This window comes from Salvelinus fontinalis, chromosome 4 (assembly GCF_029448725.1).
Source record: "Salvelinus fontinalis isolate EN_2023a chromosome 4, ASM2944872v1, whole genome shotgun sequence".
Classification (NCBI taxonomy): Eukaryota; Metazoa; Chordata; class Actinopteri; order Salmoniformes; family Salmonidae; genus Salvelinus; species Salvelinus fontinalis.
Window position 1 is genome coordinate 29658222 of NC_074668.1, and position 16923 is coordinate 29675144.

A 16923-nucleotide genomic window follows, 5' to 3' on the forward strand; every position below is an offset into this window, starting at 1 on the left:
TTATTGAAATACTGTAGAATTCCATTAATTCCTATGGAGGACTGCTCCTTCTGGGAAATGCCAATATGGCACTGTCGTTGGCCATTACATAACATCAGCAATCCAGGGTTTATATACATCATTGGTCATGATTCATGCGGCAAACAGGACAAGCAAGCCTATAGAGCCCCACAGTGAAGATGTCATAATACCAGGCACTGTAGATAAAAAAAAAAAAATGTAATCGACCAGCCACTCTGTTTTTTTACCAGGCGAAAAACATTTTTGCTGCTAAAATTACACCAACAAAACACAAAAAACGGATGAGTGTGCTTTGTAATTTTTGTAAAACAATACATGTATTACTAGTAAAAAGTAACTGATGTGGTATATTGATTGATTACATTTGTGACCTGAGTCTTTTAACCAAAGTATCACAGATGAAACAAAAATGTTCACCTGCCCCTTTAAAGGCGGGAGATTACGTGGTAGTGCGACGCTGTTTGTGCCTGTGAGATTCTGACTAATAGCAGCGTTGTATTCTCTTCCCTAGCTGTTGAAATTCAAACATAGAAAAACAACCTAGCTTGTGAACAAAACAATGTGAATAGCCAAGAAACGCAAGGACAGTCTCACTTCAGTAGGCGTTAGTTTCAAGTAAATTAGACCAACTTTTATGCATGTGTTCAGCGCTTCTAAAAATGAATATTTTACTCCATTCTTCACATGTGCACAGCCCCCAGCCAGGTAATGTTGCAGCGTGAGGTGGAATAGGCTATATAGGATTCGTAGTTCTTTGACTGTGCGATTTTTAATTTACCAGCTTTGAAACAAAACTGCGGAAATACTTTGAAAACAGCTACTGCAGCATTTATTTTACTATAAATGTGATCATACATAACAATTTTTATTCACAAATGCGAGTACTATGGAGCCCTGACCACCCGCTAATGTGGATGGTGAAATAGACATCTTACCCATCAATTCCAAAATCATCCCGCAGGTGTTAATTTTTGACCCTGGTTACCCTGAAAAACGATTGTAACCATTTCCCTGTTTGACCACTAGGTTTTATGGGTATTATGACTCATACTGTGGTACTCTGTTGCTTGGCTTTATTATAGCAGTATGTGGATCATGTTTCAACATGTTTAAGGAGGTAAAGGGCAGACAGCCAGGGATCATTTCGCAAAAATCCTAAACATTCATAGACCAGACAACTGGGGGGTGTTTATTAAGTCTTGCAATGAAAACCGTTTACCATTTTAAGAACCAAACGGAAGCAAACAGAGCAAACGAAACAGGGAAGGGACCTACTTAATAGAAACTTGTTTTCGTTGTAAAATGTTTACTGTTTGGAGTAAACGGTTTCTGTTGCATAACGGACTGTGGATTATCTTTTGAAATAAAGTCTAATCAAATTAATTTGAATTGACAGTTTGACATTTCAATTTGGAATAAAACCATTTAAAAAAAAAAATTCTGTGCAGATTGAATAGCATGTATTCAGGCAAAAACATTTTAAGTGAGACGAGCCTGAAGGCAGCGAAAATAGCTTTTCTCAAATCAGTGGCACGCTTGAGAACCAAATGCACATTTTATTTTTCGCTCCAGCATAATGAGCACTTTAAATGTGTTGGTGTCCACTATGACATTTGGGATATTGAATTCCTTCTTCACAGCTGAATGCTGTTAACACCCATTTGTAGAGGATAATTAATATCTAGTGTGGCGTAAATATTTCATTTACAGTAGCATTAAACAACACCCCCACAAACACAGTCCTGGTAGTCATTGCTTTGTTCTTGTAGTTATCACATTTCTATTCTGCTGTATTTCTGTGTGATAGTGGATAGAGGGTTAGTGATCCAGAGGCTTTATCTCGCTGGTACCCCGTGTGGGGATGTCATCAGAGCCTAATGAAAGCCCCAGACAAACAGCCCCTCCTCACCGGAGACAGAGCGGCTTGGCTGGAACCCACTCACTACTGCAGCATCGTCATTAATAAACCACAGCCAACCACAGGCACTCTGCTGGAGGATCTACTTACTAACTTTGTGTGTGTGTGTGTGTGTGTGTGTGTGTGTGTGTGTGTGTGTGTGTGTGTGTGTGTGTGTGTGTGTGTGTGCGTGCGCACAAGGTTTTGTAGGTAGACAAGAAAGATATTTATTTTAGCCTGTCTGATGAGACATAACTTCAACAGCGCCAGTAGAAAAAGTGTTTGTTTTGTTTGCCATTGTAAAGTTATATTAACCACTTTTAATTAGGCTATTCTTTGGAGACAGTGCTGTCTAGATGCTCACTATGTCATTTACTATTGCGAAGAGGAAATGTATTGAGTATATACAGTGAGCTCAAAGTATTGGGACAGTGACAAATGGTTTGTTGTTTTGGCTCTGTACTCCAGCACTTTGGATTTGAATGATACAATGACTGGGATTAAAGTGCAGTGTGTCAGCTTTAATTTAACAGTATTTTCATCCATATTGGGTGAACTGTTTAGAAATTACAGCACTTTTTGTACATAGTCTCCCCATTTTAGGGGGCCAAAAGTATTGGGCCGAATTCACTAATGTGTATTAAAGTAGTCAAAAGTTTAGTATTATGTCCCATATTCCTAGCATGCAATGATTACATCAAGCTTGTGACTTTATGGACTTGTTGGATGCTTTTTCTGTTTGTTTTGGTTGTGTTCGATTATTTTGTGCCCAATAGAAAAGTGGTGTAATTTCTAAACGGTTCACCCGAGACAGATGTGAATACCCTCAAATTAAAGCTGACAGTGTGCACTTTAACCTCAGGGTATTGTATCATTTCAAATCCAAAGTGCTGGAGTACAGAGCCAAAACAACAAAACAATTGTCACTGTCCCACTACATTTGGAGCTCACTATATTTATTTCAGATGTTGGAAGGCTTTTTTCCGGCCTTTTATTTACCATAAGAACATTTTAAAAGGAAATCGCATAACTTGAAAGTAGAGCGAAGAAAAAGCTTGAATATTTCAGAAACAATTTGGTTTATGGCAGCGCACCATCATCTACTGTGGCCATTGGTCACACAGAGGACATGGAAGTGGTGAACTCCTTTACAACTCCTTTACTATACCCTGCATGTTCCCACCTCTTCATACTGCATCACTGTGGTCAGACAGTACTCCCACTGGCGTATCTATGAAATACTCTCTTTTAACGTATATGGCAGCAAATCACAGAGACATTATAGTATATTCATTACTTTTGGAAACACTTATTTATGTCCTGTACTTTTCATTGTCTGTAACATGCTATGTTCCCCTTCGGAGAGGGCTTTTATAATTCTATTGAAGGTTGGTATTCTGTTACTCCTGCTAACCATTATCTTAAAGAAGCCTTCGTCCTCTGCTTCCAGTAACTCATCTCCTAGTGTATAGATGGGGAACACTGTAGGATAACTGACCTCATGATGTAACTGTATAGGGAACACACACCATAGGACACAGACAGATGTGCAGCTGTGCATCAGCCGTAATGGTATCTGTTGCCCCGGGCACAGCTAGCATCAACACTGCCTTGCACACCTGCCATCATTCGTTCACTGGGTTGGCATCTATCGCTATGCCAACTTGCCCTTGTTGAGTTGTGAACCACAACGCTGGCCCTCACCACATGGTGTGGGAAACATGCCAAAGAAGCTTTGACATTGAATTTTGAAGGCCAATGACATTGCCTTTTTTATCACTTTCAACAATCTGTTTAGCTAGTATTGAATATGTTCTATATTAGATGTCCAAAAGTAGCTCTAGTTTTTTTTTAAATAACACCAAGGGATAGGGCTCAAATGCCTTATATGATGTTAAAAAAGCAGTATATGTGTGTGTGTAAGAAGTTGCTCTGGGCAGGGCAGCAACCGCCTTGCTTTGGATGGACAAGCAGTATTATAGCCTAGATAGATTATAAGGCCCCATCCCCTCTCAAATACAGCATTAAGTGTGGGGCGACGATAGGAGGATGTCTCTGGGAGTTATCTAGAAATAGCTGCTGCTTCCATGATAATGGTTATCGAATAAAGCTTTTAGGAATCAGCGGCTGCAGATGACAACTGCTAGGAGTGTTATTGTTGAGTTGATGGCTCTCTCTTCCATTACGCACTTCTGTAATCACTGAGTGTGAGCGTGCAAATGTGATCTTAATGAAGCACTGGTTTTGATTTGACACTTAAGCCCTAATGGATTGTCAGATCCCCCTAACTCCTGCAACAGAATATGTTTGGTTGTCTGTGTCTCTTAATTTAGAACGCTTAGGACTTTTAACAAGTATTCTGTTTTTATGACCGTTGTATTTTGAGGGCAGGCATTTTTCGATCTGCCCTGTTTACAGTGTGAATGCATCTGCCATTTTTATTACTTGTTGGGGCTTGAGAAAGTGGTGCATCTCGGCAAAGAAAGTTTTTAAAAGCTGTATCAGTCCAAGTTAATATCAGCAAAGGGGATAGCCATTGCTTTCTTTCGTAGTGTTTTCTTTTCCCTCAATAGTTATGTAAAAGTATTTAAATATTTTAATAATCCAGAATAGAGAGTTCCGAAAGACGGGAACACGTTTTTGTTTCCATCTGTGTCTTATATATGCAGTGACATAATTCAAACATCTCGACCTAAATACGTTTTGTGCCTCCACCCCTACAGGTATACTGGAGACAAAACGACTTGAGATCATCAAGTCTAATGGCACATTCGACCAGGTCTTTGGCGATGTCATCTACTACGCAGCAGATCTGCCTATATGGTGGCAGGTACCTCAGTATGTGCTCATCGGAATCAGCGAAATCTTTGCCAGCATCGCAGGTGAGTAGAAAGCTGTTCTGTTGCCCAGTGGATATAGAAATGGTTCAAGGATGCTTATTTTGCATATATACCATTATAAAGAGATACAGAGATCTGATAATGACGATGATAATTGTCTAACAGATTTGGTAAACAATTATAATTTGGTCTTACAGTCAATACTAGATTGTAGATGGTTAGCATTCCTATCTTGATTACAGCACTACCATTGTCCAGTAGGCAATAATGGCAGGCTTTGTTAAAGGGCAAGTTGAAGTGCAGTAGTCAATGTAAAAGTAAAGTAGTCTTTAGCGTGCGTTGTGATGAATAGTCTTCCTCTCCTCCAGCCTTTGAACAACCTGACATTGATGTTTCCTCTGTTCATTCTTAAGACTCCAATCAATGGTTATTTTCTAAAACACAAAAACCCTTCCTGCATCCTTACATTTGTGTAGCAGCCGTTGTCTGAGCTATTGTTGAAATTGCTAGGTAAGGAGGGAGCGATCAATCAGTGGGGATTGATTTTGCCCAGGGCCTAAAATTAACACCCGCCAACTGCGGGTAGATTTTGGCATTGGTGGGTAAGATGACTTTCACCAGCCACGTTGGCAGGTGGTCAGGGCTCCACAGTGTGAGCATTTCACTCGCATTTGTGAATACAAATAGTCAGCTATGATTACATTTTACAGTATACTGTAGCAAAATAAATGCAGTAGATGGTAAATGAATTGCACTAAGTCAAATAACTGCGAATCCGATAGCATATCCCACCTCACGCTGCTACACTGCCTGTCTGGGCCCAGTTTTTCTATGTTTGAGTTTCAACTGGTAGCATAGCTGCGGGAAGTAGGGTACTAAGGGTGCCTGAAAAATCGGAATTAAATTATTTTTATATATATATTTTTTTAATTCACAAAGGTAGTGCACTGGGCCTTTACTAGTATTAGCTGACCGATATAGACATCTGTAGCACCAGCAAAACCATTATTTTCCAGCCTCTGTTTTGGGAAAAAAGGCAGTTGTATAATCAAGTACAGTATCTTGCAGGGTTCAATAGTTGTTGCCATGTCTCCTTCTCTGTGATTTGTCATTCTAATGAAATCCATAAATAACAAAACCCTGTCCTCAAACATTTACATGAAAAGGTGCAAAGTTATGAGCAAAGACAAATATTTTTTATCAAGTAACATGGAAAACAACCACTTTTTGTACAGTATTAATTTAACCCCTTAATGTAAATGTACATAGGCTGGTAATCTAGGTTTGTTCCTGTAGACTTTCCATCACCATGGAGAAAAACGATGCACAATACAGTAATTGAGGTCATTGAGACATGTGGTTTGTGATGATGTGGCTCAGTTGGTAGAGCATGGTGCTTGCAAAGCTAGGGTTGTGGGTTCGATTCCCATGGGGGACCAGTATGAAAATGTATGAAAATGTATGCACTCACTACTGTAAATTACTCTGGATATAAGCATCTACTAAAATGTCAAAGGAATGAATAGACCTTTTCAGTTTACCCGTAGAAATAAGTTGCATTTGTAAAGTATTTCAAGAAACTGGAAAACCTATATCAAGCAAGTATTTTTATATTCCACAAGTATTATCAGATTAACTGTTTTGTTCAGATAATTATCAGACTCAAGTTACAAATGCTGGTAAACATTCAAATATAAATGCATTTAGTGAAAAAAAATCAACAGCAACCCCACCCCCAAACTACTTCCTGCGGCTATGACTGTTGGGTAGAGAAGACAACTCGGCTACTAGTCAGACTCAATCTCACAGGCACAAACATGATTCGAGTTGCGTCACCATGGTAACCTCCCACCCTTAAAGGGGCAGGTGAAATTTTGTCTCATTTGTGATATTTTGTTAGACTTGGGTCACAAATGAAATTAAGCAATATACCACATTTACACTACCATTCAAAAGTTTGGGATCAGTTAGAAATGTATTAGTTTTTGAAAGAAGCACATTTTGTCCATTAAAATAACATCAAATTGATCAGATATACAGTGTAGACATTGTTAATGTTGTAAATTACTATTGTAGCTGGAAACGGCAGATTTTTTTATTTTTTATTAAAAAAATAAAGGAATATCTGATAGGCGTACAGAGGCCCATTATCAGCAACCATCACTCCTGTGTTTCAATGGCACGTTGTGTTAGCTAATCCAAGTTTATCAGAATAAATGGCTAATTCATCATTAGAAAACCCTTTTGCAATTATGTTAGCACAGTTGAAAACTGTTGTTCTGATTAACCTTTCTGAACCACCCATCCCGGTATCGGGATAATTGTCATCAGCAACGCTGAATAGCATAGCGCCACAGTCAAATAATATTACTAGAAAATATTCATATTCATGAAATCACAAGTGCAATATTGCAAAACACAGCTTAGCCTTTTGTTAATCCACCTGTGGTCTCAGATTTTTAAATTATGCTTTACAGCGAAAGCAATACAAGCGTTTGTGTAAGTTTATCGATCGCTTGACAAAACATTAAGTACACTTAGCATTAGGTAACTTGGTCACGAAAATCAGAAAAGCAATCAAATTAATCGTTTACCTTTGATGATCTTCGGATGTTTTCACTCACGAGACTCCCAGTTAGACAACAAATGTTCCTTTTGTTCCATAAAGATATTTTTATATCCAAATACCTCCGTTCGTTTGGCGCGTTATGCTCAGAAATCCACAGGAAAAAGCGGTCACGACAACGCAGACAAAAATTACAGATAATATCCATAATGTCCACAGAAACATGTCAAACGTTTTTTATAATCAATCCTCATGTAGTTTTTCAAATATCTATTCGATAATATATCAACCGGGAGTGTTGGTTTTTCAATAGGACCGGGAGTAACAATGGCCGCCTTTCTCTGTTGCGCAAAACTCACTCAGAGCACCCACCTATCTACTTACGCAATGTGATCGTTCTCGCTCATTTTTCAAAATAAAAGCCTGAAACTATGTCTAAAGGCTGTTGACACCTTAGGGAAACCATAGAAAATGTTATCTGGTTGATATCCCTTTAAATGGGTGATAGGGATGCATAAGAACAGAGAGGTTTCAAAAACAGAGGCACTTCCTAATTGGATTTTCCTCAGGTTTTAGCCTGCAATATCAGTTCTGTTGAACTCAGACAAAAATTTGACAGTTTTGGAAACTTTACAGTGTTTTCTATCCTAATCTGATAATTATATGCATATTCTAGTTTCGATGGGGCTGAGAAATAGGCAGTTTCAAATGGGTACGTTTTTTAGCCAAAAACGAAAATACTGCCCCCTATACTTAAGAGGTTTTAACCTGTCTAGGATGAGGCACCCCCCCCCCCCCCCCACATTCCACTGAAAAGGCAGAGCGCGAAATTCAAAAAAAATATATTTTTTAAATATTTAACTTTCACACATTAAAGTCCAATACAGCTAATGAAAGACACAGATCTTGTGAATTCAGCCAACATGTCCGATTTTTAAAATGTTTTACAGGGAAGACACAATATGTAAAGATGTAAATCTATTACCTAAAAACACATTAGCATAATCCACCATATTTTATTTGTCCACCAACACCAGTAGCTATCACCAATTCGGCTAAACTAAGATATTTATAGCCCCTAACCAAGAAAAAAACTCATCAGATGACAGTCTGATAACATATTTATGGTATGGGATAGGTTTTGTTAGAAAAATGTGCATATTTCAGGTAGCTGGCATAGTTTACAATTGCACCCACCGTCACAAATGGACTAGAATAATTACAATGAGCAACGTGTTTACCTAACTACTAATCATCAAACATTTCGTAAAAATACACAGCATACACTAATCGAAAGACACAGATCCTGTGAATACAGACAATATTTCAGATTTTCTAAGTGTCTTACAGCGAAAACACAATAAATCGTTATATTAGCATAGCACATGTGCAAACATTACCCCAGCATTGATTCTAGCCAAAGAGAGCGATAACGTAAACATCGCCAAAATATATTATTTTTTTCACTAACCTTCTCAGAATTCTTCAGATGACACCCCTGTAACATCACATTACAACATACATATACAGTTTGTTCGAAAATTTGCATATTTAGCCACCAAAATCATGGTTAGACAATGAAAAATGTAGCCCAGCTGGTGAGAAAATGTCCGTGCGCCATATTAGACAGTGATCTACTCGTATACATAAATACTCATAAACGTGACTAAAAAATATAGGGTGGACAGCGATTGATAGACAATTTAATTCTTAATACAATCGCGGAATTACATTTTTTAAATTATCCTTACTTTTCAATACAGTTTGCGCCAAGCGAAGCTACGTCAAAAAACATGGCGTCCTAAGCCACTAACATTTTTCGACAGAAACACGATTTATAATAATAAAAATTTCCTACTTTGAGCTGTTCTTCCATCAGTATCTTGGGCAAAGGATCCTTTCTTGGGTCTAATCGTCTTTTGGTGGAAAGCTGTCCTCTTGCCATGTGGAAATGCCAACTGCGTTCGGGATGAACTGGAAGCGTGCCCAGAGATTCACAGCGTCTCAGAAATAAATGTCCCAAAATCGCACTAAACGGATATAAATTGCTATAAAACGCTTTAAATTAACTACCTTATGATGTTTTTAACTCCTATAACGAGTCTTAACATGACCGGAGAAAGATTACTCCCAACACTAATGCTTGGAACAGGTGCGGGTCGGTGTCCACGCGCATGACGCAGCTGCAAAAGAGTTACTAGCTACAGGTTTTTTTTATTTATAGTGCCTGTGATTGCGCAATCGACCCCATTCAAATCGTCATCACGTAAAGGCATCCAGGGGAAGACGTAAGCAGTGTCCGTATACTCATAGGAATAACATTGGCTTTAAAACTGACTCCAGAACAGTGGCCAAAATTTCTGAAATCTGACTCCATGTCAGGGAAATTGCTGTAGAATGGGTTCTGTTCCACTTAGAGACAAAATTTCAACTCCTATAGAAACTATAGACTGTTTTCTATCCAATAATAATAATATGCATATTGTACGATCAAAATTTTTGTAGGAAGCCGTTTCAAAAATTACACGATTACCATAAATAGTGACAACAGCGCCCCCAGCTTTAACAGGTTAAAGAAGCAATAACACTGGCCGCCTTTTGATTAGTTGAGTATCTGGAGCATCAGCATTTGTGTTTTTTTTTACAGGCTCAAAATGGCCAGAAACTAAGAACTTTTTTCTGCAACTTGTCAGTCCATGTGAGAAATTGCCAAGAAACTGAAGATATCGTACAACGCTGTGTACTACTCCCTTCACAGAACAGCGGCTCTAACCAGAATAGAAAGAGTGGGAGGCCCCGGTGCACAACTGAACAAGAGGACAAGTACATTAGTGTACACGTGGTCCCGTGTGGCTCAGTTGGTAGAGCATGGCGCTTGCAACGCCAGGGTTGTGGGTTCATTCCCCACGGGGGGACCAAAATGAAAATGTATGAACTTTCCAATTTTGTAAGTCGCTCTGGATAAGAGCGTCTGCTAAATGACTTAAATGTAAATGTAAATGTAGTTTGAGAAACAGACGCCTCACAAGTCCTCAACTGGCAGCTTCATTAAATAGTACCCGCAAAACACCAGTCTCAACGTCAACAGTGAAGAGGCGACTCCGGGATGCTGGCCTTCTAGGCAATAAAACTGGCCTTCTTTTTGTAATGATCAGTTATCATTGGAACACAGGAGTGATGGTTGCTGATAATGGGCCTCTGTATGCCTACAATAGTAATTTACAACATTAAAAATGTCTACACTCTATTTCTGATAAATTTGATGTTATTTTAACGGACAAGAAATGTGCTTTTCTTTCAAAAACAAGGACATTTCAAAATGGCCCCAAACTTTTGAATGGTAGTGTATATACATTTTAGCAAAAATGTATAACCTGTTTTTGCTTTGTCATTATGGGGTAGGTGGGGTAGGTTCATAAGGGGGGGGACAAGTTAATCCATGTTCGAATAAAGCTGTAACGTAACAGAATTTGGAGAAAGTCAAGGGGTCTGAAGACTTGATGCTACAATATGGATCTATAGAGAATTATTATGCCAACAATCATATGTTTGAAAGTTGTGCAGAAATCCTTTGCATGTCAAACTTTGTCATTCCTGTGTGTGGTGACACACTTTTCAACTGCAGAGCCTGCAAGCATAAAATGACAGGCTAGGCTATTTTCTTCCTCTTGCCCTTGATTGAACAACTGTTGCTCCTAGATAGATGTTGGCGTCGTCATTTCATTGTCATCACCATAGCGATCGACTGAACAACAGCTTTACTGTTCACTTAAGAACTTCTATTCACATGAGGAGCAAATCTTACAATCTGTCCTCCCTCATATCTTTGAAGGTTGAGGTATTGTTAGATGTAGATATTACATAAGCTGCCCATTTTGGCTCTACAAGCAGAGTGCCATTGAAATCAATAGAATCCTACCTCATTATTTTCTTTCTATTTCTCCTGAAATCATGATCATTACCAGGCTCAGGCTTCAGTTTCAGACAGATTTCAATTACCTGGATGACTGGGGTTGTTGACACCTCTCTCCATGCATGCGTCATCCTTCCATCTGTCTATTCGGTGCACTGTCATTGCAGTCACTTCGTCACTATATGTGTTTTTACATTGCATAGTTTCAAAAAATAAGTCCACAAGGTCTATTGTATCAAATAAGAGGATTTTATTTTTTCATTTTCTTCAACATGTCTTTCATACATAATCTCTATCATGTGTTAGTTATTGCTAGTTGTTTCTGGAGATTGTGTTTATTCTCTTCCTTAGCCCAAAAATGGCATCTCCACAAAGGAGACCTTTAGTGACTCAGTGTTTAGTCTTTGTATTGTGCCTCGCGGGGTAGACTGAAATGTGAGCCTGACGGCTGAGTGGTCTGCCAAAGCATTCAACACTGTCTTGAGTGAAGCCCCCTGCATCCAGTCATCCACTTTCTTCTGACACCCATAGACTGACTCAGTCTAAAGAAGTAACTGTGACTGTCATGGCCAAGGGCTCTGTGGATCCCCTAGATGCCATTACAAAGGCCAACCATGTTGGTTGTTGTGGAGGGATTGGTGTCAATGGCAGCTCTGCCACCCTATGGCCCTTGGAAGCATTACTGCTTACAACTTCAACTAGGCCTAGTCCTAACCAGGGGACAAAGACACAGTAGGTAGATAGTGTGTGCCTGAGGGCGGATGAAAAGACATTGCACAGATACAAAGAAAATGAACTAACCGGATTAATTAAATTGAACATGATTAAGTTATGTTTGGTACAGCGTACACACATTGGTTTGCCCGAGGTGTCTATTAAAAAACCACTGGCAGTCACACTTTACTCCAATATCAGAATGCCCATGAAATTGAAATACAGACAGAAGAAAGCTGTGGGGAGCCCTAAAATAAACTTCCCCCACTGGGGATATCTTCAAGGAAAATTGGTTGACTGAATTGTGACATATGTCTGGGAAAACAGTTTCCCCTTGGTCTTATTCTGTTTGAATAAATCCTTTTATTACATCTAGGTTCCCACCTCCCCCACTACAATTCCTTCAGCCTCAGAGGGACTAGTGTAATTCTGTGCTTATACACCACCCGCAGTTCTCCTGCTTTCAGGCACTAAGAATATACGAAAACTTTGCAAAATGATCCCCTCTGGGATTTTTAATTATGTATTGCTCTTTTGAAAATGTTAAAGGCTAATGTTATTTTCCAAGAAAGAAAAATCACCCCTGCAACACAGCCCTCGGGAGAAAGCTTAATAAAATATTTTAACTTTCTGGTTCCCTTTTGAATAATTCCGCCTCTTGGTGCAAGAAGGTCAGGCTGTTTTGTTTTGCGTATGGTTGGGAAGCGGACATCATTATTATTCCATCTCGACTTATTGTATCCATCTCCACATAGACAAGTAGGGAATTCATTGAAAATTGTCCTGCAAATACCTCTTTTCACTACAGATCCCATTGTACTGCTGTGCATTGTCCGAGAAACCTCATGCATTTCCCCTATGATATGTAGGCTATTACAGCTTTTTTCATTTGCTGTGAAAAGGTTACCCGAGGATACAAATAAAGAAATGTTTTCAGGTGGAAACAAATGGAAAGGTCAGGTATGTTGTGGCAGAGCAGTTGACAGTGTAATAAAGTGTTCACGCCACATTCTTTTTTTCTATTAGTAACGTTTATATTGTTTCACTCCTCCCTCTGTATTGTAACAAGCTACGTTAGTCCCAGTCCAGGTAACTGTGAGAGGAGTCATGTATTGTAATAAGCTACGTTAGTCCCAGTCCAGGTGAGAGGAGTCATGTGTTGTAACAAGCTACGTTAGTCCCAGTCCAGGTAACTGTGAGAGGAGTCATGTATTGTAACAAGCTACGTTAGTCCCAGTCCAGGTGAGAGGAGTCATGTGTTGTAACAAGCTACGTTAGTCCCAGTCCAGGTAACTGTGAGAGGAGTCATGTATCGTAACAAGCTACGTTAGTCCCAGTCCAGGTGAGAGGAGTCATGTGTTGTAACAAGCTACGTTAGTCCCAGTCCAGGTAACTGTGAGAGGAGTCATGTATTGTAACAAGCTACGTTAGTCCCAGTCCAGGTGAGAGGAGTCATGTGTTGTAACAAGCTACGTTAGTCCCAGTCCAGGTAACTGTGAGAGGAGTCATGTATCGTAACAAGCTACGTTAGTCCCAGTCCAGGTAACTGTGAGAGGAGTCATGTGTCGCATGCATTTTTTGGTAATTTTTCCCACAGAGGAAGGTATGAAAAGGCATTCTTAAAACCCTATCAGGTTCTGAGACTCCATCAAAAATCAACTTCTCATGTATCTGACTTTCATTTATTTGCATGTCCAGCCCTTATTTATCTTCACAATTAAGTATTTTACCATTTTATTTTCAGGGCAACCAGAGCTATAAGTAGAACACAAAATAATTTTGACACAGCTGGTTGCGTTCATTAGTTGTACTGACAAAAAAAAGGTCAGCCAAAGCAAAACCTTGATAAATGAATTTATATAAATGCTGTAAGTAAAATTTTTGCTCACTGGGAAATTAATATCCAACTAGTCAGAGACAAATGTGTGGCATTTGGAGTTTGACAGCCACTATGAGCTTATTATAGTATCCTGTGATTTCCTATAGTCTATGTGGAAGAACCCTTTACCTTCTAACGACTTTTGTGTAGCTTGTGAGTGTCAAAACATTTTATACTTACATGTTCCTGTGAATCTCAGCTTTTCATAGATAGCTTTTAACAATTTGCACTCTACAGACATCCTTGTCTCAAAACCAGCTTTAGCTCAGCCCCCGTTATTCACACAGACTAATGGTTGATATCTACGGATGAAGAAGAAAGACTAATCCAATGGTAGATAAACGCGCCAACGTTGCAGTGGGACTCATTGGGTAACAGAGGCTCCCTAATCTCTCCTGACAGCTGCAGTTATAGGACCTAATTTGAAAAATCACAGGTTTGACGCGACATGAAATTATCAATGTCAGCTAGCAGGCAGGCAACTCTCATGGCAAAAGAAAAACTATTTGATCCCCTCTCTTGCTCTCCCTCCCTCCCCCTCAATCCCCTCCTCTGTCTCACGACACAAAATATTGAGGGACTTTTCCAGAAACAATAGCAGCTGAATAGGTGCTTCAGACTGGTAGCCTGCTGGGGGGAGAACAGCTTTACGTTTCACTGATATTTAGCAGTCAAACAACGTTGCAGTGGGCCAAAGCCTCTATCTCATGTATATACATTTGTCAAGTTGTTATGGATGAAAGGCCTGTTATTCTAATGTAAATCTAATCTCTAAATTGGAGCTCTACAGTGATTCATTGGAGTTGATTCCGTAGTGATTGTCCCTTGGCTACTGTGTCAAGGTGGGACCCATGGGTAATGAGTCATACTCACTGTGACACACAGTCTGCTGCTGCTGACCACTATACTACAGCCACATTCACACATGGCCAATGGGCTGTCCTCTGCCAAAGTCATCGAAAAAACACTTTGAACTGTTCATCACCCCCAGCCAGGGTACAAATATGGATGTTGTTTGCCCAGAGTCTAGAAATGTGTTTGGATCAATGTTAGCACCAGTCAATGTTTACTCTGTATGGCCAGATGTACTGCATGAGGGTTTACTTGTTAGAATTTATAGTTTATTCGATGAGTTAAGTGTCTCCGTCTCCTCTTCCAGGTCTGGAGTTTGCCTACTTAGCTGCCCCCAGGTCCATGCAGAGTGCCATCATGGGGCTGTTCTTCTTCTTCTCTGGGATTGGCTCCTTCGTGGGTTCCGCCCTACTGTCCATAGTCTCCCTCAAGGGGATTGGCTGGATGTCCTCCCACAAGGATTTTGGTAAGAGAGCAAACACACAGCCAATACAAGCTTTTAAAGCAGGTTCTTATGAAACAATGTTCATTACTCATGTTAGAGGAGGTGGACAGGCTCTTCAGAGAGAAGCAATGTGATTGAGAATGATGGTGCATTGTATCGACTCAGCCTGCATAATGATCTGTATACGGACTCTAGGGAAACCTGTCGGCGCAATGGGCCTTAAACATAGCCTCTGAACTGCTATCAACACACTGGTCATTGATCTTCATGAACACAGTTTTCCGGGGATGAGGAAAAGTATGATATTATGCTTCTCATGCACAATGTCTTGTGTTTTTATAGATGTTACTGTGAAATTGGTTTGACAGAACATCATCAGCAGAACACCGTATTGACACTTGGATTACTTCAGCAGTATTTAGTCTCACAACGTCAACATAAATGTATTTCCTGGGGGGCAAGAACTTTCATGTCTCGTCCTGATTTTAAAATCTACTCAAGGAGTTAGTAAATTAGTTGATCCGGAAAGGAAAAATTACCAGATTAAATTCTCTTGTTTTAACAGCGTTTTCCGTAATAAATAGAGATGTCAGACTAACAACAAAATGTTTGTGTAACTCTGTCGTAGTGCTAGAATAAATGGCATGGCGCTGGCAGCAAATGGATGTATTCCCTGGTGAGAGAAGCCTCCTGGCCCAAATGGATGTGTTCCCTGGTGAGAGAAGCCTCCTGGCCCAAATGCACCTTCCTGGTAGTGTGCGGGAAATAAGACCGCACTGTAAATTGTTTACCCATAAACACCTAATAGCTCATTTAATACAGTGTGCCGACAGGTTGGGAGGTATTTTTGATGATGTAAGCACTTGGAGATGCTTGGCATGGCTTCCTAAATCCATCCCTCGCCTTTCCTAGGGGCCGTTTGTTTAGTAAGCATCATTTGATTGTTAAACGAGACCCCAGTTTGCCTGCGAGCTTTCTTTCTCTCGCTCACTCTCCTTTTTGAAAAAGTAATTTAAAGAGAGACCGAACAGCGTAAGGCGGTCGATCAAACAGATAAACATCCAGGTGGCCAAAGCTTTAGCCTCAAAGCCTGTCAGAAATCAGTTTGTTGTGCTGTTGTCTTTTCCACTTACTTTGCTGGGCTTTACCGGTCTCTACCCCCCCCCCCCCCCCCCCTCCCTTCACACTCCTGTGACTCAGCGCTCTTATTTACATGGCTGAGGGGTGTGTGATGCGGAGGCGGAGCGAAGTGGAGTGAAGCATGGATTACTCAGCTCACCAAGCTCCTGTTTAGAGTGGTGCAGGCTTGGGGACAGACGCCCAGTATTAATCACAGGCTGGGGGCCTGATTACACAGCCCACTCCTCTTAAGTAAAGCTGTCACTGGGGCACACCAAAGAGCTGGCAAACTAGCTAGCTACCTCCTTGGCATGCTGGAGGCTACTACTCACCTCTCTGTCACACTACACCACCTCCTCTCTTCTAATCCACACAAACTAGCAGCAGACATGCACAGGTAGAGAAGCAAAGTTAGATACATTGATACAGACAAAATCTGTCCAAATGTAAAAGCATATGCTTTTGGTAACTAGTATTTGTATTATGTATTCGACTTGGTGACGCCGCATACTGTATGACTGGTCATTATCACATTCCTTTATGTGGTCCTAGAAAAGGCAGCCATCGTCTCCTCTGAGGGAGACTGCCATGTGCTCAGTTAACCCCACGGGTAAAGTCAACGAAAGGTCAACCTTCTGCCTACCTAAAGATGGTTTATTCTGCTGAAATGGGTGCTC

The 16923-nt window shown here is 40.2% G+C and overlaps 1 protein-coding gene across 1 annotated transcript in view; it reads left to right on the forward strand.

Annotated features, from left to right (window-relative positions):
• The window catches only part of LOC129853491 (solute carrier family 15 member 4-like), a 55288-nt gene that overhangs the window by 22610 nt on the left and 15755 nt on the right, over window positions 1-16923 (forward strand). Inside the window, exons 7-8 of the mRNA XM_055919597.1 lie at window positions 4642-4800; window positions 14990-15148. Coding sequence (XP_055775572.1) covers window positions 4642-4800; window positions 14990-15148 — 318 coding nt within the window. The remainder of the gene's footprint in view (window positions 1-4641; window positions 4801-14989; window positions 15149-16923) is intronic.